Source organism: Micropterus salmoides, unplaced genomic scaffold, assembly GCF_014851395.1.
Source record: "Micropterus salmoides isolate LMB-PRFRI ecotype aquatic unplaced genomic scaffold, ASM1485139v1 Ms_hic_scaffold_19, whole genome shotgun sequence".
In the NCBI taxonomy this organism is placed as follows: Eukaryota; Metazoa; Chordata; class Actinopteri; order Centrarchiformes; family Centrarchidae; genus Micropterus; species Micropterus salmoides.
In genome coordinates this window covers 28,353,460-28,367,704 of record NW_024041039.1, presented here as the reverse complement: position 1 = coordinate 28,367,704, position 14,245 = coordinate 28,353,460, and the positions used below count along the sequence as shown (strand labels likewise).

The window sequence follows — 14,245 nt, the reverse complement described above, 5'->3', positions numbered from 1 at the left end:
TAAGGGTCTGTTTAACTTCTACTTCGCATGCGTGGAAGTGGTGACGTATGTGATGACGCTTATTTACCTTATTTTGGGGCAAAGTTGTCAAACTTTTTCAGCGATTTTTATCAGATTTGAATGCTGTTTCTATTCATGTAGTTTTTATGTCCTGATGACCTGTATAATTGCAGTTCTGGCTCTCTCCCCATTCATTTAGATAGGAGCCTGGTCTTGGAGGCGTTGCCAAGATGGAGGCCGAGTGGCATGACTTGCCTATAAGGACTTTGTGGATATCTGTGGACATTCACCTATGAATACCTTAAATTTAAAGAAAGCACGTGCCTAAAGCACATAGCCTACATCATTAAATTGATTGTAGATAACAAGTCTAACAAATTTGTGCAATGAAAATGAGCACTTTTCTGCTCTCTCTCTTACACACACAGACACACAAACAAATAATGAGTCTTTTCGCAAATTTAAAAGGGGTAAGGCCTCTAAATGTGTTGAAGATTGTAAGATCAGGGTGCCTCTCCTTTGGTGAATAACCCCCCCCCCCGCATAACAAAGCTTGATGAACAAACAAACGCCCACTTGTTCTCTCACAGGAGCTGATGCCTCCAGGAGAATCAGACTTAAAAAGGCTTCCTCACACCAGCTTTGGTTGACACAGGAAGCTCCCGTCCTACTTTAATTAAGCCGCGACATTTGGATTACACAGAGGGTGTTGGAAAAAAAACCCATTTGTAATATCCCAAAAGTGCATCCCAGTCATTGCAATGACAGCTAACTTTACTTTGATGCCTCTATAGCTGCTCTACAAACACTTGAACCAGAGGACAGAATACTGCCCCCAAGCTGGAAGATTGCCTGCTTGGCTACTGTTCCAGTATGAACTTCAGACAGCAGCCATTTTGTCTCCCACTGGGCATAACTGGACTCTTCAAACAGTATCACTGAGAGAAGTCGGGATAAACTGGCTATAACATATTATGTAAAGACACCGTACTAGCTCATGACTTGTAAGAGAACTCCACATAAAACTCCCCAAGATGGTTCAACACAGCTTCCAAGTTATGCTCCTCTGGGTAATCAGTGGTTGGATTGACTAGTGGGTAACTCGATAGCTTTTGATGGTTTGGTTGTCAACAATAACAGCATGTCCCACTTCCCTTTTCCTCTGAGCGAGCTGCTAAAGATTGTGTTTAAGAGAATTTCTGTCTCTGGCTTGATTCACATCTAACGACTCCCTAAGCCACCGTACGCTTCTCCAATATTGCAAGACCTGAAGTTGACACTAACCTATTTCTTAAGGTTACTGATTGGCCATCATTTCAGTTGTGCTAAAATTGTACTTACAAAAATAATTGCTGAGATCTGGGAAAACAGTGGCATCACTCCAATAAGTCCAATGGGGAAGAAACATGAGCTCTCAGATGATTATGATTTGTTGTCCGAATACATCTTAAGAACAGTCGCAACCGATGGTGATGACACACACAGACATTCCCCCGAAGACATGTTGTGCACATGAAATGTGACAGTAGTGTGGAATACCAAAATTAATAGGATTCATCCTCTAGCCAGCATGGACATCTGTACCAATATTGCACGGCAATCCATCCAATGGTTGTTGAGATTTCACTAAAAAACAATATCAACCTCATGGTGGTGCTAATGTGTGGACAGAATTTCACAGCAATCTATCCAATAGGGCTCATAGTGAGACATTTAAGTTTGGACCAAAGTGGTGGGAAGACCGACAGCGTGGCTAAAAAGCACCTACCAGTTTAACACTATACCGGCTGGTGATAAGTGGCACCTGTTGTACAGGACTGACATGTTGTTTCTCTCTGGCACACAGCTTTGGCATACCAACAGACAGCAGTGTCGTGTTTCAAGAATTGTCATATGCCATCAGCGAGTGCTTATGCGCCTGTGTAACACAAGTGAAGTAATGTTTATAAGTCAGCAGAACTTCAGCAGCATGCCAGAAGTCAACCATGGCATATCACTAAGAATCAGCATGTCGACTAAAACAAGAGTGGCAGACCATCAATGTCTCTTGGTTATGCAATGTCATGATTGCCAATATAAATGATGGCAAAGGGTACAGTTAGGATTCCTGTAATAAACAGGAATGATCCTTTATGCTGCATATTAACGGGTTAAACTCGATCTGTACTTTTACAATAGGTCTGAGCATATGGCTGCAGCCAACATAAACAGATGAAGGTGAAAACAACTACCACTAAGGTTTAAATATGCCCTTCAGTGCTACAAAAGCTGACAGGGCATTACCCAGACCCTGGCTTGCAAATGGTGGTGGAAATGACAGCCATGTAAAAAGGTTAGGATAATGACAAGTAAAGGTTACAGGAATGATATCAAAGTGCGATGCAGCAGCTGGGTCGTTGCAGTGATTATGGGGGTGTGTCTGTCTGACCCAGCCAAGGTGGGTCTCTCGCGCGCGCACACATGCACACACACACACACACACACACAGAGCTGGCCCCTGGCCCAGACGGCATCACACTGTGGGAGGAAAGAGAGGTTAGAGTCTCTAGCGGATAGTACAGAGGGAGGGGAGAAAGAGACAGAGATGAAGGAGAGGCAGGGAAAGAGGAGGGGGGGGGGGGGGGGGGGCAATTGCTAATGAGAGAGACAGATGAGGGCAGCCCAGGGTGGTGCTGAGCCAGAGACTAGTCCACTGCTGACCACACCACAGAGGTCACTGTGAAGACAAAGGGGGAAGTAGAGGAGAGGCCAAGACAGCCAACCAAACTCAGTTCACATAACATCCAACCTCAATAGCCACATTTTCACAATTCAGACAGATTCCAGTCTAGTTTTGCTAGTTTATGGTAAAATTGTACTCCCAATCGCCTGTATTGTGGTTTTTCCCCAACCACCACTACAAGATATTTACAGAGAGTCACTGCATACAGTCATTTAACAGCTAGAAACACTGTTTGAACCAGTCCACCCAATCTTATGTAAACTGTAGCATGTAGCATAAAGCAAAAATCACACTGAGAATCGTGTAGGAATAGTGGGCCAGGAAAGCTGTAGCATTTTCATTCAGACTGGAATGTGATCTGGATGGGATCAGAAAAAGAGGATTGGAAGTAGAGAGAGAGTCAGGACAAAAAAGTGTCTTTATTATAACTATTTTAACTGGAACGTTTCTATACAGGTAAGCATAAACCTCTTGATGCTGCTTGAGGAAGAACACCAAACGTGACACAACTTGCAGCCCATCCAAGCCTTTGTATGTGTTCTTCATGCTATTGAGAGTACATTTATTTTTGCACATATTTTTAGCATAAGAAAATTTCTCACTCACTGCATTTAACAGCTCCCCTCCATTATTCTGTGAACTACATTCCAACCATCCATCCATCGTCACCCGCTTATCCTGCATACAGGGTCACAGGGGGCTGGAGCCAATCCCAGCTGACATCGGGTGAAAGGCGTGAACTATATTAAGTCAAGCAATTATTGTTACTTCTTGAACGAGTCGATTTGTCAGTTGATAAACTAGGATATTGATTAATCATTTCTACTGATCCTTCTGAAAAAAAGCATGTGAGGTCTTACTACATGAAGATTCATCAGACAAGTATTGAGTGTGTTTCTATGTGTGTAATGGCAGCTCTACAGAGACTGTCCACATACAAAGAAACAAAGAAAGAGCTGAAATGCAGAGTCTACTTCTTAAGTCTTTTGTGTGTTATGAATGTAGTCAGTGGGCATTTGTGTATTCAGCGCTCGTGTGTGTGTGTGTATGTACGTACAGAGGGAGTGTGCGGTGCCAGTGGGTGCAGTCACACTCCGGCTCTGCAGCATGACTCATTCTGCCAGCTCATAGGAGAGCTCTACACAACGCACACACGCAATGCACGCATGCAAGAGAAAGCTGATTCTGAATAAAGAATCAGCTGTTCAAAATTCTATGCGACTGATCAGATGTCTAGACAAACATCTAGCTGCACCATGCTACACTTTCATTGCACATGCTTACTGACATTTCCACTTCCATGTGTGTGTGTGTATGTGCTGCATGAAATGTTCTCAATTTCAACCTCCCCTCCCAGCTTAGCGAGCTACATCACCTACGACAGCTTTGATCTAAGAGTTTGTCTGATCTTAGAAGTTTGGAAATTTCATAATTTATTGGTAAGCAAATCATTTGAATGCAAGTAGGTGCTAGTGGATGGAGAAGGCAGATGGTGTCTGATCCATTCATCAGTGGGAGTGACTCAGTCAATGATTATTATGTCAGCAAAGCCGCCACACGGGGGCTGCTCTGATCAAGACCAAACCGGGCTCCTTATTAGTGAGCAGGATTTGTTGGCTCCACAGTGGGTGATCAGTGAGTAGAGATGTTGTCCTTCAGCTGGAGGCCTTGGGTTCACGTCTCTGTGTCAGCAATTATCAGCCTTATTTAAGTGTTGTTGAACAAGAAACTGAATCTCAAGCATCAGCAACAGAGCTTATCTGTAGCTGAGCAAGTGAAAAGAGAATTTACTTTCAAGGAATACAAGTACCAAATTTTATGGGGTTTCCTAGTTTTATAAAAGTTTTTGGTGATGCCTCTGTGTTGAGGGCCTGAAGAAATCATGTGCTAATTTGCAATATGAGGTGGTCATGGTGGCTAAATATTCATCAAGGCAAAATCTAAGACTTTCCAGACATTTGGAATGTTATTAAGAATAAAATAGAAGATCTCTTATGTGAATGTGAAAATAGAAGATGTCATTCCTTGACATCTCTCCTGTAGGCCTACGTTACCTTTCTGGCTCACTGTCTCTCTCCTTTCTTTTGCCTCTTGCTCCGGGGAGCCACCCACACCAATTGGCAGACAGCGTATGATCCTCTTACACATACTCACCTACGCTATATAGTGCAGTTGACTGCAAGCTGAAAGTACCATCTTGTGTATGTGTGTTTATATATACACCGAGTCCAGAAGGCCCTTGAAATATGCACAGCAGTCCCATGCATAATACATGGGCACAGCAGGAGAAAAGAACTTGTGAGCCGAGTGGATCTCCACCTCTCCATCTCTCCACTCCACCCCTCCCCTCCTCCCCTTTCCCTTCCCTCCATCTAACTGTCTGCTGCTGCTGTGCATATGTTTTAAATAACAACTGTCTCTCAGGGTCGTCTGTGGGTCAGAAATTATGATGGAGGGAAAACACAAGGGCTGGAGAGACAGAAAACGAATGAGCTGAGACTTCACGGTCACAAAGAAAGACACATTTTTATGCTTGGCAGAAAAATAGCAGAGGAAAGTAATGTGAAGAGAAAGGAGACGAATGATTCACTATTTTCAGTCAGCTGAGGCCTGACCAGCCAGCAGTTTAGGTACAATCAATGACTGTACAGGCTGACTGTCAAAAGGTCAGGCAAGCTGCAGAAACCACAGGATGTTACGCTGTGGTAACCCATCGGTGGTTTTGTCATTTACCTCCAGAAATTGGGATAATGTTGCCAGAAAGCACCTGCCGTACTGCGAGTAATCAGAAAGGGATTGAATCAAAAGCTGGAGCTGCTTTAAGCTGTTACACTTTTAGTTGTTGAGTAGCCTGCCGCAAGACTTCACTCCATATGAAACACCTTCTTTATTTCATCACCCTGTGTGCTAGCGGTTTCTACCTTTTATCAAAACAATACTGCATCGTCTCTGCACATGTGGCGGCTTGTAATGACCATCAGTAACTGCACTGCAATACTTTGACTGACCCTCGTTGTCCATTGTCACAATGGTTATCTAGCTAGCTCAGGGTTTCTGCTGGAAATGTATTCACACACAACTCTGCTGCTGCAAATAATTTAGGAGGATGCTGTAACAACATCAACAGGGACTTTTTAGGGCTGACTGAAGTAACTTAACTAATCTCTTCCCACAACAAACCTGCAAGTCTGTGGCACACACACAGGTTACCCACAAGGCCACTTTTATTAAAGGGAAGGCTCAGCTGGTAACACAGCAGAGGTAGGCTCCAGCTGTGATAACCTAACTCGTTAGAAAACAAAGTAGCTATATAACGTAATAAATAAATACAGTGGGGAGAACAATTATTTGATACACTGCTGATTTTGCAGGTTTTCCCACTTACAAAGCATGTAGAGGTCTGTAATTTTTATCATAGGTACACTTCAACTGTGAGAGACGGAATCCAGAAAATCACATTGTATGATTTTTAAATAATTAATTTGCATTTTATTGCATGACATAAGTATTTGATCACCAACCAACCAGTAAGAATTCTGGCTCTCACAGACCTGTTAGTTCTTCTTTAAGAAGCCCTCCTGTTCTCCACTCATTACCTGTATTAACTGCACCTGTTTGAACTCGTTACCTGTAGAAAAGACACCGGTCCACACACTCAAACAGACTCCAACCTCTCCACAATGGCCAAGACCAGAGAGCTGTGTAAGGACATCAGGGATAAAATTGTAGACCTGCACAAAGCTGGGATGGCCTACAGGACAACAGGCAAGCAGCTTGGTGAGAAGGCAACAACTGTTGGCGCAATTATTAGAAAATGGAAGAAGTTCAAGATGAAGAAGAAAACCATTAGTAACACACTACTACTGACACCGTCATGGATTAAAATCCTGCACGCAAGGTCCCCCTGCTCAAGCCAGTGCATGTCCAGGCCCGTCTGAAGTTTGCCAGTGACCATCTGGATGATCCAGAGGAGGAATGGGAGAAGGTCATGTGGTGTGATGAAACAAAAATAGAGCTTTATGATCTAAACTCCACTCGCCGTGTTTGGAGGGAGAAGGATGAGTACAACCCCAAGAACACCATCCTAACCGTGAAGCATGGAGGTGGAAACATCATTCTTTGGGGATGCTTTTCTGCAAAGGGGACAGGACGACTGCACCGTATTGAGGGGAGGATGGATGGGGCCATGTATCGCAAGATCTTGGCCGACAACCTCCTTCCCTCAGTAAGAGCATTGAAGATGGGTCGTGGCTGGGTCTTCCAGCATGACAACGACCCGAAACACACAGCCAGGGCCACTAAGGAGTGGCTCCGTAAGAAGCATCTCAAGGTCCTGGAGGTCCTAGCCAGTCTCCAGACCAGAACCCAATAGAAAATCTTTGGAGAGGGCTGAAAGTCCGTATTGTCCAGCGACAGCCCCGAAACCTGAAGGATCTGGAGAAGGTCTGTATGGAGGAGTGGGCCAAAATCCCTGCTGCAGTGTGTGCAAACCTGGTCAAGAACTACAGGAAACGTATGATCTCTGTGATTGAAAACAAAGGTTTCTGTACCAAATATTAAGTTCTGCTTTTCTGAGGTATCAAATACTTGTCATGTCATGCAATAAAATTCAAATTAATTATTTAAAAATCATACAATGTGATTTTCTGGATTTTTGTTTTAGATTCCGTCTCTCACAGTTGAAGTGCACCTATGATTAAAAATGACAGACCTCTACATGCTTTGTAAGTAGGAAAACCTGCAAAATCAGCAGTGTATCAAATACTTGTTCTCCCCACTGTAAATGTTTCTGTTGTTGGAAATACACTCCACTCTGTGGCTTTAACCAGACCACAGACAAGTTTCGTTTTGGCCTGCCGTCAACATACTTAAGTCAATTATAGTGACCTCTCATATGTATTTTAATCACTGAAAGCGATGGTCCGCGCCAGCTCAAAGAAAGAAGTTGCTAGCTGAATGTTTTCAACACTGATGTTTGCTAATGAGAAAGACAGAGGATAAATAACGGAGGAGCTTAGCAAATTTTGTCAACTCAGGTGTCCGTACAGAGTCACTCACTGGTGCAAACAAATGTTTTTTCACAGCCACACATTATTATTTTATTCTTCACTATCTTTTGCAGTGAAATGCTGGCAGAATAGCCTGCCAGACAATAAGGAGAGCAGCTCTGCAACACTCACAGGACAAAACACTACTTCTCCCGATACCAATCCCTAGGTTCAGCTCTAATTATTCATGCTTTTTTATCAATAAACCTAATTTAGAATCATAAGAAATACAACATTTGTCAAAGCCTCTGCAGAGCAGCCACCCACTACACGGCGATGGTCGGAGCCTCCCATGTTGATTGAGCTTCACAACGGCTCCTCAGAAGCCTGTGTCCTGGTAATAGTTAATTAATATAAAATTATTAAACAACTGCAGAGAATCTCTTTTTGATGGCTGCTAAGTAGCCAAGATGGCAATCACACTGGATGGCAGTAGAGAAACCATTGCCAGTGTTTCAGAAGTAGTTTAACGGTTTTCACATGAGAGCATTTTAGCAGTGCATAGAAAAAGAAACAGGGAGTGCACTGTGCTGCTGTGCCTGCCTTTGGTGGGGAATGTACACATGGGTAACAAATTAAAGCAATGTTCAATTACTCACTTGGTCTAGAGTTTTTTAGGCTGAACAGTCTTCATTGGGAGGAAGAAGACAGCTCAGTTGTAACAGAACAGTAGATGTTGAGAATAATGCAAACGTTGAACATGGCAACTAAAAAGCCAAACCCATCTGCTGATGAAGACCATGTGATGAAGTCAAAGCTCAGGCAGAAGTGCGTAAGTGGACCTTGAGGGGAGATTGTTTTGTCAGCTATTTCCAGGGTCGACAATGAACTTTTAAGCTGAGAGGCTGTTCCAACTGCATGCAAATCATGTAAAGGCAAAATAAATTATGAAAAAAGAGCTACAATAACGATGAGTAATACTACGAAAGTAAAGGTGCTGGTTTCGTGTTGTATTTTTTTATATGTCAGAAATGCATTGCACAGTGAATGAATCACAACTGACCATGGACAAATCAGTCATACAAAAAGAAAGTGAGTGACTTACAATGAGCTGTTTCAGGCCTGTGAAGGACTGTTCCACAGAGTTGGCGGTAAGGACCTGACGCCCCATGGCTGCCTGTTCTCCCAAGAAACGAAGCATTAGGTCTTTTACAGCATCGCCCTGCAGCAAAACACACACATAAATTTAACATCACGCAAAGGAACACACTGTATGAGCAAGAGACCCGAGAGCTGTCATGATGGCATTTACACTCAGACCTGTCTACTAAGTGCAGGATTTAAAAAATACCAGAACAGGATTTGTTATTATTGGTAGTTAGTCAACATTAAATGAAGTGGGTTGGAGGCAAAAAACCTTGATCTGGTCATCCCTACATTTGGACAGAATTACAATCAATAAAACAATATCCAACCCAAACAGGAATTGAACAAAAAACAGATTGCAGAAAATACTATCTTTAATCCAGCTTTAGAGTGGATTTAATTTGTTTGCTGAAAATTGGCTCTTAGAGGGCAAAAAACACATGACGGGGAAAATCCTTGATTTTTATTCATTTATTCAAGCAAGCATGCAAACACATTCTGAGGGGATAATGAACACAATCTGAGCTGGGAGGTGGACGCACACCGTAAGATTCAATTGAAAAAAATAAGTAAAATGATGTTTCATCAGGATTGTTATTACAATAAATGCTCCTGCTGAAGGAGCTCAGAGGATGTTTATAAGAAAAGAAATATCATATGGTGACCTAGGAGCAAGAAAGGGCGCAAGTAATGTTTGCTAATATACAAGTGACAACTGTGTCCATACTTTGTATTGTGCCAGAGCAGGAGAAAGTTAAAATGTTTAAACATGTTATAATATCTTGCCATGTTATGTAGGGAAAAGATGTGCTATATCTTTGTTTTTAAAAAATTCAAATTAAACAGACATTAAAAGACATTTTGACATTTTTTTTTAAATCAATGAATTGAATAAATAATAAGCAGATTAATCCTTACTAAAAAGAATTATTAGCTGCATCCTAAAATATCAATGATAGTAATTCCTGTTTCAAATGTCACCTTGGGAGAGAATGTTTTTGCTTTTTTATTTATTTAACACAACTGCATATAAACGAATCAAAATCATAGTTTAATTACATATAATTCATGACTAACAATAAGCCTTGTTTTAGTGGCGTGTGTTTTCATTATGTAAAGTACCACAGTGATTTATTTTACAGAGTTGGGAGCTTTGAAAAAAATGAAGAAATGGTCAAAATGAAATTTTGCATCATTAGATGACATCATCTTTAGATCAGGGTTATCTGTCAGAGCCAGAGGTATTTTTTGAAGACCTCTCTCCAGAGTCATAGAGGAACTGTTTCACAGGCACTAGAACTTCCCATGATGAGTAAAGTGAACTTCAACTGTAACATCGTTAGAGTGCCCTTTTTTAAAAAAAAATGCAACATCTTTTGCTATTTATGACATACTTTAACCTGTAAATGGGGAAACTGCTTGTTGTATAATCAGCATTTGACTGCCGAAGTGCCTACCTGCAGGTTGTCAAACTTGAGTCCAGGCATGGTGAGTCTGTTGGTCTCTACGTAGGCCGGGCTGTACTGCTGGGTGGCCACAGAGATCAACACCTTCCTGGTCTCCTCAGATGGCAGCCAGGCATCATGGCGCCTGTCTACCTCACTCAGGCTCAGCGCTGTCGCAAACGGGTCATCGTTGCCCAGGAACACAGCCTGGAGATGGTTGAAGGGCTGCGGCTGAGTGACTGGGGTGGGAGCTTGAGCTGTAGCTGGAACAGCTAGGGGGGTAGGAGGTTGGGGCTTGCTCGTGGATTCAGTGGGGACAGGGCCAAAAACTGAGTTAGGGGTGGGAGCACCAGAGTCCAGAAGTCCTCCTGGGGTAGAGATGGAGGAGGACGTGGAAGAGAGCTGGCGTTCAGGGGTAGGGGCTATGGGCGCCGTGCTGGCGCCAGGAGGGATATCAGCATTTGGGTTTGAAACAGAGATGAAGGAAGAGGGTCCAGTAAAGGAATCAAAAAAGTCAGAGGCTGGATTGACCTGTCCGTTGTCAGTGAAGAACTTACTGAGGCTGGGGCTGGGTTGACACACAAAGGGGGCCGTCAGTTTGCTGGGTGTCACTGCCTCAACGCTTCCCCCACCACTCCCCATGCTAAAGCTGGGGGACTTGATAAGGGTGGGCTGGAAGCCATCAGGCACCAGAGACTTCGGTTGGGTGCCCTGGCTGAATATGGTGCACACCGGCACAAGCTCGTCTTTTGGGCTTGTCCCCATAGCTTCTTGCGGTGCAGGGTCCTCGCTTTTGAGATCAGATGGGCTCTGAGGTGAAACACAAGCTGTGACTTGCTCATGTGTGTCTGTTTGCTTCTTGGTGTCCTCTTCTGTTTTCTCCTCAGAACCACCTTTCTCCTGTTCCTCCACTGAAATTTTAATCTCAGTTGTATTCTGTCCAAGTTCACTTTGTTCTTGGTCACCTGAGGTCTCTTGTGGATCCTCCTCCTCCCCCACTCCATCCAGAAAGGAGTCAATGGGAGCTACATCGTCCTCCTCACTATTATTAGGTGAGTCAGAAATCATGACACTCTCCATCATCTGGTCATTGAGCTTGTCCATCAGACTCTCTGAAGGTGTGGCACTGCTGACCTCCTGGGGAGTGGCAAACTCTCCGCCCAGGTCGATGCTGTCTTCCTGGACAATGACGTTGTCTCTGGAAGGGGTCTGGCTAGTGGTTGGCTCCAGAGGGTCTGGGGCTTCCACGGTTACATCTTCCACTGTGATGTCTAAGCTGACTGGCCTCTGAGCAGGAGCCTCCCCACTATCCATCTTACTGCTCTTGACAATTACACACAGTAATAGGTTTTAGTGTAATACACAGTGACTGACCAGTAACTTGTAACTTAACGTACAACACTGCACCGTTACAGCATCCGGTCACTTCCTGTCATTGAAAGCAAACGCTATTTCTTACAAGCTCTTATCGTCAGCACTGCTAAGTTAACTTTACATAGAACGAGTCCGTTTCTCGTGCTATATTCAAACTTAAAGTCACGAAAGAGCCGTTTACCCGGGATATCAGAGGACTGTTTGGTACTGACTTTCTTGCTAATGCTACATTAACGTTAGCCGGTTGGCTATCGTAAGCTAACTTAGCTGAGCAGCTCGTTGCAAATGTAAAACGCCTCCCTAATAGCTGTGCACGTTTTAAAAAGCACACACTATACTACTATATCCACATCACTGCGCAATGACAGACAACAAATAAAAACTGAAACACAAACACGATTGTGTTTTCTTACCTTACTGCAGTGACAGCTCGAATCCTGGTGCGCATGCGCAACTCCACCAGAAAGCTACACATACGGTATTCCAGAGGTGACAAACTTCATGTCGCCGCAGTTTTTGGTATTCTTCACGTCTTCTACGTACTTTTGAAGGACAATACAACGTTGCTAGACAGTCGTTACGTGTTTTAGTCGCACGCTTCATTCATACAGTTTTTTTAAATCGCGGAAGTGCAGCAACAGTACAGTACGTAGCACAGTTGTAATGTTTTGAAGTGTTTTCATCCTGAGACGACGTTTTTTTAAATATAAGATTTGAAAGCGCAAACTCTGGCAACAGTCTGAAAAATGGAGGATGACGCTCCTGTCATTTATGGTCTCGAATTTCAGGTACACATGGCTGCTGTCACACCATTTATTATTATTTACCTGAATAGCGATATTCTATTTGTCTCATAGTTCATAGCTATCCTAGTCTATGTCGCTCTGTTAGTGTGCACAGAGGAATTCATCACTATATGAGTTATTTATTTCCATATTGTATTATATTCCTGAAAACGTGTTTATGTGAATGGTTGTTCTGTTTACTTGAAAGGCTCGAGCACTCACTGCCCAGACAGCTGAAACTGATGCCATTCGTTTCCTTGTGGGCACACAGTCACTGAAATTTGACAACCAGGTAAGTTAAGATAAACAGTTTTTGACATACCACTGAAAGCCAGATTGAAATGTAGTTGTCTACAGGATGTCTACTCATTTGGTTCATAGTAGTTGTTTGTGTCCCCATGCATTGACAAAATGTTTATGTCTTTTGATAATAATAGGAGCAAAGCGTTGTGCATATATCCTGCTGTCTATTGCATGGCCCCTTTTTTCTAGACAGATGCCTGATGCACCACTCCACATCACTAGGTGCTTGGACCCTAATTAAAGATCCACTTACTAGTCTTTTCCTGAGCATTCTGCATCATCTCACAGTCTTCCTTAGTGGATGGAGTTTTCTTACAGTTTTTATTTTGCTTTCAACTAATGTTATCTTGGTCTTCTTGGAAACATCTTGGAAAAGTGAGCCAAAATAGGGGTTATGTAGAGGAAATATAAAGCTGCATTTTTAATGAATTGCAGATTCTCTTACACAGCAGTATACCATGTAGCACAGAAATGTGTTAGAGTAATTGAGACAAGATAAAAGTCACAACTATCTTTCTCCGGTTCAAAGGTAGACTGACTTGTTTTAAAATATCTTTTAAATGTTAACAGCATGTCCAAAAAAAACTTGCATCCTTGCATTGCATTTTAGTTCGGTTTTAAAATTCCAATAAGAGTCCAAGATGATTCTTAAGTTTCTGGAAGAGAGCATGATATGGGGGAGGACAATAAAAGGACTCCTGATCATCACTGAGTTGTTGGAGGTTTGGAGCAGTTCAACGCTGTAATTTTTGCCTAAAACCTAAGACCTCAACCAAAGATCTAGCTGTTGTGACTTTGGTCACAAGATTCATCAGGATGCGAATGCAGAAATGGTGAGCTGTATGGTGTTGTTGTAATCATATGTAATAAAGCTTAGTCCTCCCAATGATATAAAGCGGTTACAGCTGCAAAGAAGATCAAGATTCTGTAAAGGAACTTTGGTTTTCTCGGGTTGTGTGGGCATAAACAAGGAAGGAATCCTTCATACCGTAGATCTAAGGTTCATAGAAAAATCTGCATAGGACCTCAAGGACTTAAGTAATTGCAAACATAAGGCCCATTTTTGTTACCTCAATACGAAAAAGTTTTATGAGAGGCAGCATAGTATTTAAAGAACATAACTGATAAGTGTATTATTCACAAATAGACACTTTTTATAACCTTGCATTGCTGCTAATCTGTAGCTTATTAAATGTATTTTTGCAATCTTACTTTTAATTGTCAATCCTAAAGTAAAGCCAAGGTTGCCATTAACTGCACGCTTATTTGGTTGTGTTTAGTTCCTTTTCTTTAGGTAGGAAAATTATACATATGTTGTATTTTTGTTAAATTTGTTGATTTGATGTAGCCTGATTGTTTTCGTCCTATTGAGGAGTGTGTGTGTTTGTGTGCTTTGGATTCAAGGCTTGGGAATAGGTTTAGATATTTTCATTATCGATTTAATCTGACAGTATTACTTTTGATTTTAGTTGGTTCATTTAG

General features: G+C 42.4%; 2 protein-coding genes across 3 annotated transcripts in view; one reads left to right on the top strand and one right to left on the bottom strand.

The window, feature by feature from the left end:
• Nucleotides 1-12,158, bottom strand: part of trappc12 (trafficking protein particle complex 12) — a 33,699-nt gene extending 21,541 nt beyond the window's left edge. Inside the window, exons 1-3 of one of the 2 annotated variants that reach the window (XM_038729820.1) lie at nt 12,089-12,158; nt 10,314-11,624; nt 8,816-8,932 (exon numbers count right to left, since the gene is read on the bottom strand). In XM_038729820.1, the coding sequence (XP_038585748.1) occupies nt 8,816-8,932; nt 10,314-11,615 (1,419 nt within the window). In that variant the 5' untranslated portion in view covers nt 11,616-11,624; nt 12,089-12,158. The remainder of the gene's footprint in view (nt 1-8,815; nt 8,933-10,313; nt 11,625-12,088) is intronic. The other variant, XM_038729818.1, reaches the window with a different exon arrangement.
• Nucleotides 12,159-12,302: 144 nt separating this feature from the next.
• Nucleotides 12,303-14,245, top strand: part of eipr1 (EARP complex and GARP complex interacting protein 1) — a 68,204-nt gene continuing 66,261 nt past the window's right edge. The window contains exons 1-2 of the mRNA XM_038729821.1: nt 12,303-12,463; nt 12,669-12,752. Coding sequence (XP_038585749.1) covers nt 12,422-12,463; nt 12,669-12,752 — 126 coding nt within the window. The 5' untranslated portion in view covers nt 12,303-12,421. The remainder of the gene's footprint in view (nt 12,464-12,668; nt 12,753-14,245) is intronic.